This window comes from Oryctolagus cuniculus, chromosome 4 (genome assembly GCF_964237555.1).
Source record: "Oryctolagus cuniculus chromosome 4, mOryCun1.1, whole genome shotgun sequence".
Taxonomy (NCBI): Eukaryota; Metazoa; Chordata; class Mammalia; order Lagomorpha; family Leporidae; genus Oryctolagus; species Oryctolagus cuniculus.
In genome coordinates this window covers 129,938,457-129,958,909 of record NC_091435.1, presented here as the reverse complement: position 1 = coordinate 129,958,909, position 20,453 = coordinate 129,938,457, and the positions used below count along the sequence as shown (strand labels likewise).

At 41.7% G+C, this 20,453-nt stretch overlaps 1 protein-coding gene across 7 annotated transcripts in view; it reads left to right on the top strand.

Annotated features, from left to right (window-relative positions):
• MED12L (mediator complex subunit 12L) overlaps window positions 1–20,453 on the top strand; it is a 355,610-nt gene that overhangs the window by 322,605 nt on the left and 12,552 nt on the right. For all 7 annotated transcript variants that reach the window (XM_051859045.2, XM_051859044.2, XM_051859043.2 and 4 more), the window contains 4 exons: window positions 11,354–11,443; window positions 12,917–13,146; window positions 14,511–14,667; window positions 19,465–19,572. In XM_051859045.2, the coding sequence (XP_051715005.2) occupies window positions 11,354–11,443; window positions 12,917–13,146; window positions 14,511–14,667; window positions 19,465–19,572 (585 nt within the window). The remainder of the gene's footprint in view (window positions 1–11,353; window positions 11,444–12,916; window positions 13,147–14,510; window positions 14,668–19,464; window positions 19,573–20,453) is intronic.

Below are 20,453 nucleotides of genomic sequence, written 5' to 3'. Positions count from 1 at the left end.
GAAGTCACCCAGCTTGAGATGATACATGGCAGAAACCAGAATGCTACTATGACATCCCCCTTCCATCCCACTGCAGGGGCTGTTTGTGAGTTTCAGGCAGTTGTGGGATTTTCTTGTTACTGTCCATCATGACCCTCTTATACTTCCTCAGGAATGCATTAAGATACTATTTTAGTGTCCAAAAATCAGGGAATAAAAGAGCATGGATGTTGTTAATGATTCTTAATCAAATAATTTGATGTCATGATTGTTATAATTGAATGTATTTTCTTTCACCTTTGATACATGTATACACGCACGAAAGATGCTTTGCCAAGGAAACCTTTTTTCATTCTTCTTAGTTAACAGTCTTCACCCAGGCAAGTAAACCCGATCAATGTCCATTCGTTGCCTCACTGTCTCTGATTTTTGGTGGAACTCAGTGTAGTGGCTAAGTTAGGTCTCTGTGGCTCAAAGCCTCATGTGTAAATCAGAGCTTGCTTTATTTTATAGTGTGGTTGTGAAATTAATCATTTATGACATTTAACAGCCCATAGGACAGTGCCTGGCTCATAGTAAGTGCTCAGAAAATGTTAGCAGCTATCCTTGTTGCTGTTTTATTAGTGTTATTTTTATGGTTTTATTTCAAAAGAAATTCCTGTTCATAAAGATAATTTTTATTTTACTATTTTATTATACTAAGCAATAAGATAATAAAAGCACATCAGATGCTTTATTTGCATAATTACATTAATTGTCCCTATTAAGATTGTTTTAACTCTCATTTGTTGTTTACTTTTACTAATAGTCATTTTGGTTTCTTAGAGCAGTATATTTTTATGGTTTAAATTCTGATACAAAATTGTAGCAGCTTATCCCAATTTCACTGTTAAAAATTACATTGGAAAAGACTTTTCTGCATATTCTGAGAACTATCACAGGTACAGATTATTGGCTATACCAGTGCAAAATACAGCTTGAACTGTTTTCTGGTTACCCTTTTCTTATATGAGGTGTCCTCCTTCTGACAGCAGGAACCTCTACCCCACCCCCAGCACGTCAGTCATCTAGGGAAGGGGCTTTCTGAAGGAATCTTGTTTTGATGCAGGAAAATGACTCTGTGCCCTGGTTTGTGGTATAGTTTTATCTGTATTTCTGCCTTTCAATGCCCAAAGTCAGTTTGTCATTCTTTGTAATAACACTAGACAGGATAGGAATCCCAAGGAAGATAGATAAACTGATGGAGACAAACGTTGAAAATCCTATTGGTTATAGGCTGCAGGTAATGAATCCTAAGGGTTCTCCAAGCAGTAAGGAGGAAACTCTCTCTGTGGTGGAGGATACAAGTGGTGTTCCCCAGTTGAAGCCAGAAGTGACCTGTACAGAAATGAGGTCCAGCGACCAAGTCTCATCATTTGTGTACCCACATGAAGGAATCTGAAAACTTGAGGAAGGAAGGAAGGCTGAGTCAGTGCTTCCCACAGTGGTTACCTCCATGGCAGAATTTAATCTGTGACTTCGTGAAGATGCCTCTTGGATTAACGGTCCTGTTTAGGTTGAGCAACCACCTTTTGTTAGGTGACTGATCTCCCTTCCCAAGGGCATGGTATCACCCTAGAGTGTTTCCTTTCTCCGCCCCCTCTCCTTTTCAATGCTGTATTTGAAGAATGCAGACAAGAATAGACAATAATATAACCACTAATGTACTCTGCACTAATTTATTAAATAATAATGTTCTGTATTTGCTATAGATCATTTCTTCATTAGAGATGAATGAGGATCTTTATATTTCCTTTCATTTCCCTCCCTTCTCACATAGAAGTAATCACTATGATGAATGTAGTGTTTTGCTTTCCTAAGAATAGTTTTATACTTTTACTATACATTTTTTAAATATTGATTTATTTGAGAGGCAGAATTACAAATAGAGGGAGAGAGAGAGATTCACTCCCCAAATGGCCACAACTGCCAGAGCTGGGCCATGCCGAAGCCTGGAGCCAGGAGCCTCTTCCTGGCCTCCCTTGTGGGTGCAGGGACTCAAGCACTTGGACCATCCTCCACTGCTTTCCCAGGCCATTAGCAGGGACCTGGCAGTGGAACAGCCTGGATTCGAACTGGTGCCCATATAGGATGCTGGCATTGCAGGAGGAGGCTTAACCTACTAAGCCACAGAGCTGGCCACTTTACTTTGCATTTTGTACCCATCAACATAACCATTATATATTTCTACCTAACAGATTTGAAACTTGAGTTAAATGGTCTCATGCATGTATTATACTGTTTTACATTTTTGTGGCTAATATTTGAATTGCATCCACTTGGTAGCCACGTGAATATCATTGTTCCTGTTGGATGTGCTTACATTATGGACACTGACATATTATTTATCCATTCTTCTGATTCTGGTCATTTGCATCATTTGCATTGTTTCCAATTTTTTTGTTACTGTTAACAAACCTACAGTGCACATTATTTTACATTTCTGTTGCACATGTAGGGGTTTTCGGGGTATGTACCTGAAAGTAGAAATGTTGATTTCATTTCCAAAGTGGTGCTAACTCCCCTCAGTAGTAAATGAGCATTTTCCTTTTCCACACCCTCACTATTCCTTGATGTTGTCAGACCTCATTTTTTCCTATCAGAGCAAGTAAAATGGCGTTGTATTGTGACATTTTAATTTGTATCCCGATTACTGGTGAGTTTCGGCATTACTTTGTTATTCATGTTTTTCCTTCTGTAAGTTTCCTGATCATATAAATTAAGCACATTTCAAATTCTTATTTGTTAAAGGTAGGCCAAATATTCTTGTTAAAACAAATCTTGCATTTTAATAATTATCTTTAATGTATTTACTCTGAGAGTAATTTATGTTCCTCTCAATGACAGATGAACGTAAGAGGTGGAAACTGAGCGAGTAAAATATGTCCTCTCCTATGCCCTGTTATTTTGTCTCTAAGGTAGAAAAACACATCCAGGGAAGTGGGTACTTTGCTTTTTATTTAATATCTGTAATTTCTCTGGTTGAATCATGAGGAAGGTACTGATTTCATTTGCTGCAATTAGGATTAGGCAAATCAGAGGGAACTTTAGAAAGTTCATGGAAAGTGAGAATTAAAAGATAAGTGTATTTGTGTTCAAAAATTTTTCAAAACCTATGTATCATTTTTTAAAAAAAATTATTTGAAAGAGTTACAGGGAGAGGTAGAGACAGAAAAAGAGAGGTCTTCTATCCACTGGTTCACTCCCCAGATGGCCTTAACAGCTGGAGCTGCACCTATCTGAAGCCAGGAGCGAGGGGCCCAAGGACTTGGGCCATCTTCTGCTGCTTTCCCAGGCCATAGCAGAGAGCTGGATCAGAAATGGAGCAGCCCAGACTAGAACCTTCGCCCACGTAGGATGCTGGCACTGCAGGCCAGGGCATTAACCCGCTGAGCCACAGTGCCGGCCCCACCCTTGTATCATTTTTTCATCATATGTATTTTCATGAATGTTTTGAAGAGCCCACATATCCAGGATTTTAAAAAAATCTACTTGCAAGTAAATTTGAAATTTAATTTTTCACAAACATTTTAAAGGATCCTTGTAGGATAACCTAGAAGATAGCTTTATGTTTACGAAAGAGGTCAGAAGATGGGATGGAAGAAAGGTAATGCCGCTAATGAGAGGGTGGCGTTTGGGTCTGAAGATCAGTGCACAAAGGTGGCTAATTATGTATCTATACCCAGAAGGGTGAGAACTGATTCCTGTCTTACTTTGTTGGGACGGTTATCCAATGTTTTCTAATCTCTCATATTCTAAAATGCTTTTTCTATAAGGGTCGAAGATCTTTTGTTTACTTTCTAGCTCTAGAACTCACATTAGTGTATCCCTTGGATTGTGATTACAAATGTTGAAACAAAGGAATCACTGACCTGAGAAATACCGGGTTTTCCTAAATCAGCTTCCCCGGTAGAGGGTAAACAGTGGGGGAACATGAGTGTCTACTAGAGTTGACTGAACGTGTGGTTAGCCTGAAGCTGTGTTTGCACTTGCATTTCCTGCGCGGGGGACTATCTTTAGTTATGTCCCCCAACAGCATATCACCTACTGACCTGCTCACTTAAGGTCTCGTCTTTAACGTTACCCAAGTGTCCTGGGCTGGCTGTCGGCTGAGAAGCGATCTGGCCCTGTGTTGCTCGCGCTGGGTTCCCACATCCCTTAGCGGTAGCACGTGTCTTTGTCTGATATCTTCTTTTATGTCACCATACAGCTTCCAGGATGTCCTATTCTGTTTTATGAATACTATCATATTATTTACCAGTGTCTCTGTCTGTAGTGAAGTCGTTTGTCCTATGAATTAATAAAACTTAGTGCCGGGATTTTCTAGTCTTGATTCCCTGAAATGTTATTTTTAAATGAACTATTTCATGTGTATTGTGGCTACTCACATCATTAGGCTAAAAAATCTTATCTGTCTTGTCTGCCGTTTCTTGCTGTCCCCTTTCCGTAGGACTTCTGTAGCTCTGCTGTCTCCCTTCTGGAAGACTTTGACAACATAATGGTAACACCCCTGCTGTCATTCCTTTTCCTTTCTTTTCTTTTCTTTTTTTTTTAAGTTAAGTTTTGTAGCATCACCCCTTGAACATCAAAATGAGAAGCGGGTTTTCCTTCTATAGTTGGTAATAATGATAGTCTTCATTTCACTGTTCCTCACTTGGTGTATGTTTGTAACAGAATCATGAATGCATTAACCATATTCGATGTAATGGAGTTTATTTCTAAAAATTGCCCCTTTGATTGCCTCATAATCTTCATCCTAAATGTGTATGATATAGAAACCAATAAGTGTCCATGGCCTGGGCTTGGAAGTGTAGAGCAGTTCATGCATCTTCATTTTCAGTCCTGGTTTTGAACCCATCTATTCCTGAGCTCTTGCTTTTCTCTGTGGTAATTTACATCATCCGTAGAGGAACGCATGGCATGCAGATTCTTAGGCCAATGCAAGATAATGAAAACTGTGGTTATGTCATTACATCCCACTCACTGGCTCTTCTCAGATTCTTAACACAATGCATCATCTCTATTTTCTTTCCGGTATGGAGAAGGTGTTTTTTTGAGCATAGGTCTGGTGCATGCATGTCGTAAGATTTCATCTCGACTGCTTTGCCTGGGCGAGCTAAGAATGCATGTTTTGCATTAAATTACTTATAGGTTTCTGTATCAGGTAGCCAACCCACAACATAAACCCAAGAAGCATTACAATAAAAAAGAGCACACATCTCAGATGTGAATGTAAGTCAACTTGTTTCACTGCCGTTTTAATGGGTAACGTTTTTATACACTGTGAAAATATCCTTAATTGCCTATTTACATCTTGGAAATGTTTAGACTATTAACTACTTCTTAAATAGGCAGTTTCTCCAATAGTTACATCAGCAAAGGAAAGTTTGAAAACTTTTCTGAAACATCTCAATTTTTCTTTATTTTTTGGTGTGCAGAGAGCAGGTGAGGATTTAATTTATTTAAAATCTTGAATTATTCCATTTAAAATTATTTTGGAGATATCTTTGTTGTAGGGCTTTTATTGTTCAGATGATAATGTAGTTCATATAGAAAATGATTTACATCAATTATTATATTTTTATGACAAAGTACTGATATACACAAAATATTAAGCATTTAAAGTCAAATGAAGATTTTATGATTCAAATTAATGGAAATACGTATCTTTACCATTTTTATTATTCTCATTTTTCTTTAATATTGTCCTATGTTATTAAACTTTCATGAATATGTATTGAACCAGTTGTTACATTCAGACTTTATGGGCACGTTAATATAATATATGGTAAAGCTTCATTATGGGGTGAGATACACTTGATTTAAGACAAATCTGTTTTCTGACAGTTAATGTTATGATTAATTCATTGCCTGCTGAGTTATATTTGCAGTGAGAATTTTATAAAAGATCAAGCAAAACTGGTCAGCAGGTTCTCTTATAATCATACAATTTTCTGTGTGTCTATAGTCTGCAATCAAAACAGACCAGAAGGAGCATAACTTCTGGTTCACATCTGATACTGTTTTAGCTTTGGGAACATTACTCCGTAATTTCCTGACTAGGAGTCATAAACAAAACCCTTTGAGCTGGGTGAGTGGTAGAGCATTACCCACTTGTTTTTATTGTGTGCCTTTTATTATTTCTTCCAAATCAGTTGTTTTCAGAAGGAGAGTCACAAAACCAGACTCTGGTTTTCTAGATACATACAGCTTGCCTCTCTACTTATGAACCCTGAACGCTATGTCTGAGTTACTAGGTGAAGATTTGAAAAGAAGCACTACACGTAAATGGAGTTCCTGCTGAATGTAGTGTTGACTGAGTGCTAATAGAGGCGTAGTCAGTCCTCCCTTGGAAAGACATCTTCCCATTCAATGAGTTGACCGAGGGAGAGGGAGAGGGAGAGGGAGTGGCTGCCAAAGTGAAGGAGACCCAGAGGCATGACAATTGTGCGTGAGGGTGATTTATCAGAATTTTAAGCTTACTGGATGCATTAGTTGCAAATCATGTAAGAGGCCTTTAAGTTAACATCTCTTACACCCAGATACTTCTCCAGTCTGATAATAAAAACAGCAACCAGAGAGAGAATTGTTCTTAGAACAGCTAGGAAAGTGAGTCCATATTGAGTGTCACAGCTTCTTTAGGAGTTTTTAGAATGTGGACATTTTAGAAATGACAGCAGACTTTTTCTTGGAGAGGCAAGCCCAAAGCAAAGTGCATTAAAACAAAGCAAAGATGCCATGCGTAGGGATTTGCTTTAGATAGCAATATAGATATGGACTTATGTAATTATTGGGCTCTTTCTCTGAGCCACAAGAGTTCAAGCAGGTCCCTCTTAGTCACAAATGCTCCATCAAGAAACCAGATTCTGGGGCTGCTGTTACATACACACACACCCCTAAGAAGTTAATGTTGCTGCTGGTTATTTCCAATAAGCAGAATAAGAGAGAAATTGAGTTACTCTCCAGATACTAATGTAGGCAGGAAGAAGAAAGCTTTAGGATGATAAATGCTGAAAATTATGGGGCAGTTGGAAAGTACTTGGTAAAGTAATTTATACTGAAATATAAATTGCATTTGACTTCTGGATTTCTTAGTTAATGGAGACATTAAATTAAATCTTAGTTTATTTCAACAGATATTTTCTTAGCACTTAGTGTGTGCCAGACACTGTGCTAGGAACTGATTAAAAATGAATGAAACAAAGCTTAACATTTTTTCCAGAAAACAGCAGACAACTGCAAGGGACCATATGTCTGGATTTGCAAGATGTGGTGTCATTCTGTCTGTGTGGCCCTGGCCTAGCCCAGTCTGGTGATAATTCTGTAGACTGGTGAACTGCAGCCACACCATGCCCACCAACATTCAACATCTTTTGATAATTCTGTCTTTAGTTTCCTCGTGCATTCCCACATGGTGGTGCTGGGTTAGTATTTGGAAAGTCAAGTTACTAAGGAGCTTTTCTTACTCATTTTTTCCTCAACAAATTGAACTGTTTCTTCAAATTAAAATAATATGTTGCCGGCATTATTCTCAGGGAAGCACAGGAAGCTGGGATCCATTGCAATGTAGCAGAGGAGGTGAGGCCAATGCCTTTCAGAACAAGGTGTGATGATCAGGCCATGCACGGAGAACTTGGGGAGAGGCAGCCAGCTGGGTGCGTTGGTGATCCTCTGAGGCACAAACACCTGCATTGCTTACTAAGCAATATGTTAGGGAAAATCGCAGGTAGGGAGGAACATAACATGTTCATCATATACAAAGAGTTCATCTTTAGACACAAATAGTTGATGTGCATTTTAGTGTCACAACTGTGCTTCAATTTTTAATTCTGTCCTCCATGCTTCTTTTAGAGTTAAGTGCTTTTCCTTGAATATTGGTTTGTTTTTTATTTAAAAAAATGAAATTTTTTTCAGATTATATTATTTTTAATATTAGTTTATTACAGAGGCAGAGAGAGAGAGAGAGGAAAAAAAAAAAAAAGAGAGAGAGAGGACTTCCATCTGCTGGTTCAGTCCCCAAATGGCTGCCGTGGATGTAACTGAGCCAATTGGAGCCAGGAGCCAGGAGCTTCTTCTGGGACTCCCATGTGGGTGGAGGGGTCGAAGGATTTGGGCCACCTTCCTCTGCTTTCCCAGGCCATAGCAGAAAGCTGGATGGGAAGTGAAGCAGCCGGGACTCGAACCAGAGCCCGTATGGGATGCCAGCACTGCAGGCAGTGGCTTTTCCTGCTACACCACAGTGCTGGTCCCTAGATCATATTCTTAAACCTTTGTGATCCCAGCGAATACTTGTTGATGGAGGGGTGTTGCCTGGTAACTGAAACATATACCTTATTAATATTCTAGTTTCTGATCTGTCCCCCAGTATAAATTATTTTTATAAGGTTTTTAATAAGCACAGGAAGAGTACAGAGTTGGAGAGATCTGCTTTGTACATCTGCACACAGCTGTCATGTAGAGATCACATCCCATTTCCTTCAAAGTTGAAACAGGACCTGGGTATTCTAGATGACCTGTTGATTCCAAAATTCTTACATATAATTAATTTGCTTTTCTTTTCTGTAAAAATCATAATATACATATATTTGTCCCCACAAAGACAACTGTGTTTTTCCAGGGTCCTTTATATGATGCTAACGTCAAGGAGTACTAGATCAGCAGTGATAATTAGAGGGGTTGTTGACTTAAGGATTCTGTGGCATAGTTTTTGGAGGATCAAGAGCCATTTGAATACTTTAGGAAAAATAGTTCTGGATTCCCGTTGACCACACTGTTGTGACATGGGTTCTCCTGGAGGGCTGTTTTTATTAGACCCAAGCAAATGGAGAGAGAGTTGTATTTAACATGTTAAAGAAACTGAAGGTTGGGGACATATTCGTGGTACACTATTCTAAAAGGTTAGGTTCTCGTTGAAGCTGTTATGTACTAATAGCAGGTGCACTCAGATATTTGTGTTTTGTCCACTTCTGGATGGATAGTCCCTTTTGGAGAGGCTGAAGTTTGATCCATGGTCCCAGGTGATCATATGTAGGGGCGTCAGAGAAAGCACCTAACTGCCTGATGTATACATTTGGATTCAGTATCTCATTAACAAGTCCTAATAGACATTCTCCTGTTGGTTTCATACTGGGTGATTTTAATAGACAACAAAGCATTTCCATATTTTCATCCTGTATGTCACATATGGCAGTGTCTGATTTTCAGTGGAAAGTGCCCTGGGTGTGCAGTCCCAGTCCCTGAGGTGAATCTGAGTGTGGCTTTGCCAGGACTGACAGGGCTGCTTAGGCCTTGTGCAGGCTTGGTGCTTTAAGCTTGGTTTTCTCTCTCTGAAGAACATGGGGATAATACTCCTTCTCTTCAGAGTTCTTGTGAGAAAAATAAGAATGAGAAAGCCAGGCCCTGGTATATAATAAATTTTTAAAAAGATCTATTTATTTTTATTTATTTGACAGGCAAGAGTTACAGAGAGACAGATGGGGTGGGGGATTCTTCCAGCTGCTGGTTCACTCCCCAAATGGCTACAATGGCCAAGGCTGGGCCAGACCTGGAGCCAAGAGCTTCTATAGGGTCTCCCCCATGAGTGGCAGGGACCCAAGGACTTGGGCCATCTTCTGCTACTTTTCCAGGTGCATTAGCAAGGAGCAGGATTGGAAGTGGAGCAACTGGGACTCAAAGCCCCACAATAGATCGATTGATTGATTGGTTGACAGAGTGGACAGTGAGAGAGAGAGAGACAGAAAGGTCTTCCTTTTTCATTGGTTCGCCCTCCAATGGCCGCTGCGGCCGGTGCACCGCGCTGATCCGAAGCCAGGAACCAGGTGCTTCTCCTGGTCTCCCATGCAGGCTCAGGGCTCAAGAACCTGGGCAATCCTCCACTGCACTCCCGGGCCACAGCAGAGAGCTGGCCTGGAAGAGGGGCAACCGGGACAGAATCCGGCACCCCGACCGGGACTAGAACCCAGGGTGCCGGTGCTGCAGGTGGAGGATTAGCCTATTGAGCTGTGCCGGCCCCACAATAGATTGTTAACAATCATTGTTGTTCTCCCTCTCTCTGTCTCTCTCTTTTTTAAAAGAGATTTATTTATTTACTTGAAAGAGTTACACAGAGAGAGAAGGAGAGGCAGAGAGAGAGAGAGAGAGAGGTCTTCCATCCAATGGTTCACTTCCCAATGGGCTGCAGTGGCCGGAACTGCACTGATCCAAAGCCAGGAGCCAGGAGCCTCCTCTGGGTCTCCCACGCAGGTGCAGGGACCCAAGGACTTCGGCCATCTTCTACTGCTTTCCCAGGCCATAGCAGAGACCTGGATCAGAAGTGGAGCAGCCAGAACTCGAACTAGCGCCCATATGGGATGCGGGCACTGCAGGCAGCGGCTTTACCCACTATGCCACAGCACCAGCTCCTGTTCCTCTTAAGCTAAATTTTATCCCTTTTTCTCTGCTAGAAATACCTACACCATTTTCCAGGCACATTAAGATAGTTTTATGGATCCATAATTCAGCAGTTTTTAAAATGAGAACACTTGTTGTAAGATAATAGTAAAATACCTATAGTAAACCTCATTCTGTATAATTAGTAAGTCTTGGGAAAAACCCAGGGGTGGTAGGAGGCTAGGGCTCTTTCTATGATTATCACTGTGAACGTTCATGAAATATTTTATACCACCAAAACATAAAAACACACATAGAGCTGCCTCTATGAGTGTATTTTCCTAAAGCCAAAACATGTATTAAATTAACATGTATTATCTGGTGAACAGATAATAACTGGTTTAATTTTATACTGTGTTACAATTCTATGTGTAAAATTTTTGAATTTTTTATTATAGCTGATTATTAGAGTCAGAGTGGGCACTGAATGTATCCTTTGAATATATGGCTAAATAGGCAGTGTTTAGGTCATTGTGAAGAAAATTTTAAAAATTATGAAATTTCTATTTGCCATATTTCTATACCACCACTTTTTTTTGGCACTGTGTGATGTTGCCCTGTGGTTCCAGATTTCATACTTGGAGGATCACGCCTTTCACCCCAGAGGAGCATTTGCTATACTCTGGAGTATACTGGGAAGTATCCGAGAACTTCTCTGCTGAGCAGAACTTTGATCGCTAAAGCTTGTCTTCATGTCCATGCAGTCATGGGGAACACACACTCCTCTTAGAAGAAGAGCTCAACAGTCTATACATGCGTAGGAACTTGATGAGACATAGGGTTGAATGCAGATTGAATATTCATGCAGTGAGACTTGGTGTCAGGGGTTATTGGGATTATTGACCGGTAGCTCACATCAAGCCCTTGTCATTAGGAATCATGGCTTTGCTTTGGCTTTGTTTTCCAGGGCCAGCCGGGGGACCAGGCTGCTCTCTTTGCTGCACAAGCACGGCCCTCCCTCCAACTCCCTCAGTATCCAGGGCTGCAGCAAGCACAGGTACCCACATTTGCTTCTTTGGATGCTGGGACTTCTCATTCTCTCATTCATTCATATTCTCTCTCTCTCTCTCTTTCTCTCTCTCTCTCAAGTGAGAAATCAAGTAAATATGATATCAACTCCCTGTGGGATCAGAAGTTAGTTACTTAGAGCTCATAACTGGCATTTCAGGAAAGCATTACCAGTAATTGCAAACAATTCTTAGGTTTGCCTGACTAAGCAGCATAAAGCATTTTAGGAAACTCTTCAATTAAAATGTAAATAAATTCAAGCTTCTTTATTGATGATGGTAGAAAACTGAAGTGCTTCATCTTGGAGCTACTTATTTTGTTACCATATATAATGATGCAATTCATAATTGAAAATATTGTATTTAAAGGTAACTTCAATGAGGAAATGTATAGAATAAGAAGATAATGGGTCCTGGAATCTGATCTTGGCACAGTTCCTGGCACCTTGCCCACTGTGTGACATTGTGCAAGTTAACTTTGAGCTGTGATTTCCTTTTCTGTAAAACAGAGTGGAAAGATGTGGGGATTTAAGACAAATTCTTGCACTAGCATATATGCTATAAGGAAAGCCAAGGTCAGGGCACGGAGCCCTTCAGCTTTGATCCACTCATGCTGCCTGCCAGAAATCCATTACACATCACTCTGACTTCCAAGTCCAAGGCATTCAACTATCTTAAAACGTTGTCCTTTGAGGATCTGAAGAGCAGAGTTCTACTTTAATTGGCATTCTGTTCTGTAAATTGTATCTAGTGACCCAGCAGAAGCTTAGGACTACTACTTAAGGCCTCAAGATTAGTGAAATAAATACTCATATTGATTAGAAAAATTAACTATTCAGATTAAAGCTAGAGTTCTCAAATGGGCAGCAGTCCAACCAGGACCCTTTGTTCCTGGTTCAGGTATTAGTAGTTTTTGTTTTTTTCTGTGATTTTTTTTTGGGGGGGGGAGGGTGGAGGAATGGGAATAGTTACAGCTACGTTTATCACACCCGAGGGAGGTATAGTCTTGTATCAGGGAAGTATACTCCATTATCTTAATTTACATTGAGCATGAGTAGTTTCCTGGCTACTTTTGCAAGTGATATTACTGATGCTATGATCTGTTAAACATTAATGTCATCTACGCACTCCAGGTATGGATGATTGCCTGACTACTCTGATATAGAGATATGCCTATACTCCCCTCACAATAGGAAGTTGATCCTCAAAGGCCAATTTAATCAAGTGAGGGTTCTCATTTTTAACTTGCGGCTTCTGTTGGATCATTATGTATCAGTTCATTCTAGAGCTTTCTGGCTGGCCTCCCTGCCCCCAGAGCAATCCTTCTCATGTTCTGAGTCTGAGCCTTGGAACAATGAATTTCAGAGAGGGCCTCCTGGGTTTGTGTTTCCCTGGTGCGCCTTAGTGCCAGGAGATCAGGGAGGTAGATCAACTCTGACTTCTGCCCTGGTGCCGTCCTGCAGACCATGCCTCAGGGCTATACGATGTATGGAACCCAGATGTCCTTGCAGCAGACAGCCCAGCAGCAGGCCGGCAGCGTGGTCCTGTCTCCCAGCTACAACTCCCGGGCCTACCCAGCAGCACACTCCAGCCCCGCACTGATGGAGAGACTCCGGCAGATTCAGCAGCAGCCCGCCAGCTACGTTCAGCAGCAGACCTCGCCCTACCTGCAACCCTTCCCAGGCTCTCAGAGGTGAAGCCGCGGAGACACGGTGGCAGCCGTGAACGCTCGTGTCCTTGTCTTCGTTGTGCTTCTCTAGGGCACGGCGCTCTGTTACTGTTTTCCTGAGCATTTGTGTTTGAATTCTGCCCTGTTGTTTTTTTAGTAGCTTCTTGATACAGGGCAAGAACAAGAAGTGCCACATCTCACTGACTTCACTCCAGGCCTCTGTGCTTTGCCTCTTTTATTCTGTGGCGTCGATGTCATAACTTTTGGATGATAACACTATGTTTAGTGCCAATGTTTTTCCCTTTTTCACTTCTTAGAAGTTTTGTGGTTGTTGTTAAAAATATCTGAGAGAGGAAACTATTCAATATTGTAAGCAGTGCCTTAGAATTTGTTGATCGGAGCCATTAAATTTAGGATCGCAGTACTAAGTGTGCATAGAGCTCAGAGAGTTTTGTTATTACTGGGTTCCTACCTTTTACACTTCAGGGATGACTTTCAAAAAAGGATCCTAATCGGCTCTGCTCAGTTCTTGTTTTACTCATATCCCTCACACGTAGATCATAACTGCACTGTTACAGTTGCTGCCAACCACAAGTAGTTATTCAAATTTAGACTACTTAAAGTTAAATTTAAAGTCCAGTTCCTCGGCCCCACTAGTCATATTTCAAGTGTACGGCAGCCCAGTGTGGACAGCAGGGCCAGCTTTACCATATATGACCTGTGCAGTCACACGGGATGTTGTGTTTTTCTCTGAGACCTGAGAATCACGTAGCTGGCTCTGGTGGCTTGTGGTTTTCTTACTGGATGGTGCAGACAGAAAACCTTTCAGGCATCATAGAAAGTTCTATTGGATATTATCCAATAGGTTGGAATTATCTAGAAGAATTTAAGTTTCATGCAAAACTTTACACCCTTGGCAGATAGCAACATAGTTCCTCTATGTAAGCATCAACAGATAGTTGATTTTTTGGAAAGCTGGCAATACTTGTGGCAGCCCATTTGGCAAAATATGTGAATTTGAAACCCTACATTATATTTACTGTTTAAGTGGCAGCATAGCATAGCATGGCTCAGGAGGGTGAACTTGAGAGCCCAGTGCCTAACTTATAAGTGTCCAGTTAATGTCTTTTATTAAAACTATTTTATGGAAGTAATTTGCACACAATTGCAATTTTTTCCAAAGTAGTTTGCTTGCTGTTCTTTTTCAAGTGGTCACATCTATTTTTTTAACCACTGATCTTGATGCTGTTTGAACCATGCAGATGACTGAACTGTGATAGTTTGTGGACATGTGTCTTGTGCTGGTGGTGCAGGTTAAAAATTTGACAGTACACTTGGGCCTGAAAACAAGTTGCATTTTATTTATTTATTTATTTATTTATTGCCAGATTGAACCATCAGGCTTTACAGCAGAGCCCTCTGGTGGGTGGAGGAATCGACGCTGTGCTGACTTCCGCACATCCCAACCTCCCCTCGGTGCCCCTGCCTCAGGACCCCATGAGGCCCCGACAGCCGCAAGTTAGACAGCAGCAAAGACTCCTCCAGGTATTGGGCGGGGAGGTGAGGGCAGTGCTGTCACCCGTCACACAGGGCCAGTACGCAGCAGCCCTAAGCAATGAGAGACACTTGAGACTAATTGCCTACTTCCAAGGAGCCCTGTGCATTTGCCACTGGGAGCTAAACTGGTGCAGTTTGCTTCCGACTTGGGGGCAAGAGTTTTCTCTGTGCTTCTCCAGGTCGAGGGCAGAGAAGTACCCTTTTGCAGAGCATCTTCTTCTTTCACAAATGTTTGGGGGTGAGGTGGGTAGAAGATGCCTTTATTTTGATAGGAGAAGCTTCAGCTTACCTCGTCACTATTTAACTAGGGGCCGTGTAATTTGAATATACATTTCATATATATGATTAAAAAAACCTGAACTGTCTAGGACTTTCATTGGATTCCTAGAGAGGTCTGTAATCCAGAACAGTTTCTGTAATGCCTCTAGTCTGATTAGGCTGTGAAACTGGAGGAACATAGGATGGATATTTCCTCCTATCTCTGTTAGCAGGAAGCTGGTTCTCAGGATTCTGAGGTGCACCTGGGAGGCAGCAGGGGATGGCTCACATACTTGCGTCCCTGCCACCCATGTGGGAGATCAGATGGAGATCCAGACTCCCACCTTCTGTCTGGCCCAGTCCAGGCCTGTAGTGGGCATTTGGGGAGAACCAGTGGGTGGGAGATCTCTTCCTCTCTGTGTGTCTCTCTTTGTTTCTCTGCCATTCTAATACAATGAAAATCAATTTAGAATCTAAAGAACCATTCTTCACTTATCTAATAAACATGTTTAAGTCTCCCAGTAAAAGATTTCTCCCCTTGACACGATCTTGATCTAATTTCCTTGTTCACGGAGTACAGACTGGTCTGCTCACCTGTGCCTTTCGTTTTCATTGTTACTGCCTTAGAGATTTCCTGGTGAGACTGTCCAGTGGGTCCAACTTGAGTTGCACTCTTATGTACTAGAAAAAAAGAAGAAAACACCAGAAGTGGGGAGTCTGGTAGAACCGGGTGTGGAAGGGTTGGTTGTGCTTTCTGTGCGAGCTGGGTGGAAGTAGACCTGCCATGCAAGAAAAGCTTGCAGGGTAGCTTCCGTATGTCAGCCTTGACGCTGTCGGAAGGAAGGGCAGAAAGAAAACCTCCCCTGAGAATTCGAGCCATAAGCACAAAGGGGTTTGTGGTCTGAATTCAGGTTTGTTCATGAAACTCTGGTTGGTACCACCTGCAGGCAACAAGCAGAAGCCAATATAAAACCTCTGTGGAGCTGGGCTTCACAATTAGGATGTAACCAATGCCACTGTTGACCTTTTGGAAGAAAAGTTGTGTCACAAAATTGCTTAGACTGACTTACCTCAAACGGTAGAGTTAGAAACATCAGGGGATTCCAATTCAATCCCATCAAGCTGGCATGTACCAATGCCATCTCACTAGTCCCGGATCAATTTCTGTTCACAATTGATCATAATGACAGGACTAAGAGCCAAAGGGAGCACACAAACAAGACTAGTGTGTGCAAATACTAACTGATAGAATAAAAAAGGGAGAGAACGATCACACATGGGAAGCGAGATACACAGCAGACCCATAGAATGTCAGGTGTCCTAAACAGCACTCTGGCCTCAGAATCAGCCCTGAAGACACGTGGATCTGGCTGAAAAGCCCATGAGAGTATTACAGGCATGGAAAGCCAAAACACTCTGGCAAAAAAAAAAAAAAAAAAAAAAAAAACCTAAATGAAAGATCTCTGTGAGTGAGATCCCAGTGAAAAGAACAGGTCATCAAAGAAGGAGGTACCTTTCTCTGAAGGGAGGAGAGAACTTCCACTTTGACTATGACCTTGTCTAAATAAGATAAGAGTCGGTGAACTCAAAAGGCTTCCATAGCCTTGGCAGCTCATGACAAGAGCCTAGGGTGATTACTGATGCCATAAACAAGAGTGTCAATTTGTTAAGTCAACAACAGGAGTCACTGTGCACTTACTCCTCATGTAGGATCTCTGTCCTTAATGTGCTGTACATTGTGATTTAATGCTATAACTAGTACTCAAACAGTATTTTTCACTTTGTGTTTCTATGTGGGTGCAAACTGTTGAAATCTTTACTTAATATATGCTAAACTGATCTTCTGTATATAAAGAGAATTGAAAATGAATCTTGATGTGAATGGAAGGGCAGAGGGAGAGGGAAAGGGGAGGGTTGCAGGTGGGAGGGAAGTTATGGGGGGGGGGGAGCCATTGTAATCCATAAGCTGTACTTTGGAAATTTATATTCATTAAATAAAAGTTAAAAAAATTGCTTAGATATGGTAATCTGTTTGGGGAGAATGTTGCCTACTAATGGCCAGAACCACTCACCGCATAGATGCTATCTGAGAGATGGTGAACTCTCTCTCTAAATCTTCAGTTTTGTCATCAGTAAAATAGAACTAATCATAGTACCTGTGCATTAAATGTGAGGAGTAATTAAATAAGAAAATGCAATTAAAGTACTAGTTGGTGTTGTTACTATTAATATGACCTTTAATATTCGAGGGTATTCCCTTAAGTCAATTTTTTTCCTGTGCTCTGAGGATATATTTCAGAATTTTTAATATTTATGTTTTCAGTTGTTCATGTTCTTGGGGTCCCTGTGCCCAGACTTCTGCTGGAGGAACATTATCATGTGGTGAGAAATGCTATCCAGCAATAACTATTTATTACTTTGCTCTAAAGAAGATGCATAATTTGCAAACCAAGTTGGAAAAATGCAAGGGATTGAAAAAAAAAAAAAACAACTGGGGGCTGTCACCACCAGAAATGTTTGAATGAGGCCCCTTTAAGGGTCACTGAGACAGAACAACTGTTTACATTTCTTCTTTGTGTCCGTCCTGGTGCTTGTCTAGTCTGTTTCCTCTCTGGCTTGGAAGTGTTTGCCAAGCTCTGTGTATTTGAGCCAGTTTTGTTGCTGATGGGATTTCTGATTTTATGCTGGTAGTTTTTGCTGGAGCTTTCCACAGAGGTTAGTCTGCATCTTGGAAAAAAAAAAATCTAGCCCTCAAGAGGTCCTCTCGGTGTCACAGGGAATGAAAAGAGAACCCCTGAGCAGTGCTTGTCTAATCTGGTAGTGCAGGCTAGGACAAACCACGTGCAAAGGCTAAGGACATGAAGGGAGTTGAAACAGCACAAAGGGCATCTCTGGACAGTGGAGGATGGTGTAGACAGTCAAAGAGGTCTTGGGCTTTGATGTCCTCTGAGAAGGCTTTAAGAAAGAGCAGAATTGGGTCTAGCTCTTTTTAAAAAATTTTTTTAAGGAATTTATTAATACATTAGATTCTTAGGGTCATAGCAAATGCATGATAATCAATGCAGTACAGTTCTCATGTTGATGTGATATTAATACAGAGAACCCACTCCATACGCTTCATGGGTATAGTTCTAAGAATATGCTGATATTTCCCATTTCCCTTCCCTCCCTCCCTTTCTTTCTCTTTCTCTCTCTCTCTCCTAATTTTTGATGTAGCACATCTTTAATTTACATGATACTCAAAGGCTTATTGTTCTACTAAGAGTTCAACAAGTAAAATATAAAAAGACCATAGAAGTGCAAGAATATAGGCAAGGGCTATAAATAATCAAATGAAAAGATGTTCATTTCACTCATACACAGTAAATTTTAGGATAATCAAAGCTCATTAAAACTATAGTAGTAGATCATTATTAACCGTTAGCTTGACAAAAATATAAGACAAGGTTTGACAGAACTCTATTTACAGCAATTTGATACACACAGGAATTTCCGTTTTAGTGAAGTTATTTATTGGAAAGATTTACAGAGAGGAAGAGAAGAAAAAGGGAGAGCTTCCATCTGCTGGTTTACTCCCCAGATGCTGCACCGTCAGGGCTGGACCAGACCCAATCCAGGGGCCAGTAGCTTCACTTGACTCTCCCACATAGGCGTGGGGTGCAAGCACTTCGGCCATCTTTTGCTGCTTTTCCCAGGCCATTAGCAGGGAGCTGGGTTGGAAGTGGAGCTTATTGGATGCTGGCATTGCAGGTGGCGGCTTTAGCCACTATGCCACAATGCCGGCCTCCCTTTCTTTTAATTAATTAATTAATTAATTTTTTTTTTACATTTTAGCTCCCACACATAAGGGAGAACATGAGGTATTTGTCTTTCTGTGTCCGGCTTATTTCACTCAACATCATGTCCTCCAGTTGCATCCATTTTGATGCAAATGGTAAAATTTGATTTTTTTTAAAGATTTATTTATTTATTTGAAAGTCAGAGTTACACAGAGGAGAGGCAGAGAGAGAGAGAGAGAGGTCTTCCATCCGATGGTTCACTCCCCAATTGGCCGCAACAGCCGGAACTGCGCCGATCCAAAGCCAGGTGCAGCTTTTGGGTCTCCCACGTGGGTGCAGGGGCCCAAGGGCTTGGGCCATCTTCTACTATTTTCCCAGGCCATAGCAGAGAGCTGGATCAGAAGTGGAGTAGCTGGGACTAGAACCAGCGCCCATATGGGATGCCAATGCTTCAGGCCAGGGCATTAACCCACTGCGCCACAGCGCCGGCCCCAAAATTAGATTTTTTTATAGTTGGATAATATTCCATTGCATATGTATACCACATTTTCTTTATCCCTTCATCTGATGGCGGGCACTGTGGTCGATTCCATATTTTGAAGGACGAATGAGTAAAGATGGAGGAGGCAGGTATACACTATTTTCGTCACAATAGAATAATTAGTTAGAAGGTATATAGGGGTAGGTGACTCAAGAATGATCCGAACCCCTTCCTTTTAAGTACACGATTCTTTTTCTTTTCTTCTAGATGCAGCAGCAGCCCCCCCAACCCCAGCAGCCCCCACAGCCCCCGCAGTCCTCGCAGCCCCAGAGTCAGCCCCTTGGTCTCCAAGCAATGCAGCCCCAGCAGCCTTTGGTAAGTCCCGGTGTTCTGGAATCAGACCTGAGCTTGACATCTGTCCCTTGTTACTGTACTACCGTTTGCTTAACTGCCCCACCCATTGTTAAATAAGACTGTTTCCAATTTCAAAAATATTTTCTCTGTGTGTGTGTGTGTGTGTGTGTGTACACTTTAATAGAAGACAGCGTGTTATAGGCTTAAATATGTGCCCAGATTCTTGCCAATGACTTTCTCCCAAATAAATTTAGAATTAATAATGGCAGGTGGACTTTTAGGGCTTTTAGTCATTTCATTATTTTTTTTTTATTTGACAGGTAGAGTTAGTGAGAGAGAGACAGAGAGAAAGGTCTTCCTTCCGTTGGTTCACCCCCAAAATGGCTGCTACAGCCAGCGCGCTACGCCCATCCAAAGCCAGGAGCCAGGTACTTCCTCCTGGTCTCCCATGCGGGTGCAGGGGCCCAAGCACCTGGGCCATCCTCCACTGCCTCCCCAGGCCACAGCAGAGAGCTGGACTGGAAGAGGAGCAACCAGGACCAGAACCCGGTGCCCATATGGGATGCCGGCGCCATGGTGTTGGCCCCAGTCATTTCATTTTTTTAAAGAAAATGTATGCATTCCATAGGTACAGTTCCAAGAAGACAACCACACTTCCATACTCTCTCCCAATCCTCCCTCCCCTGTCTTCATCAATTTTTGCAAAGATATACTTTTTTTTTTTTTTTTTTTGGACAGGCAGAGTAGACAGAGAGACACAGAGAGAAAGGTCTTCCTTTGCTGTTGGTTCACCCTCCAGTGGCTGCCGTGGCCCGCGCACTGCGGCCGGCGCACCGCGCTAATCCGATGGTAGGAGCCAGGTACTTATCCTGGTCTCCCATGGGGTGTAGGGCCCAAGCACT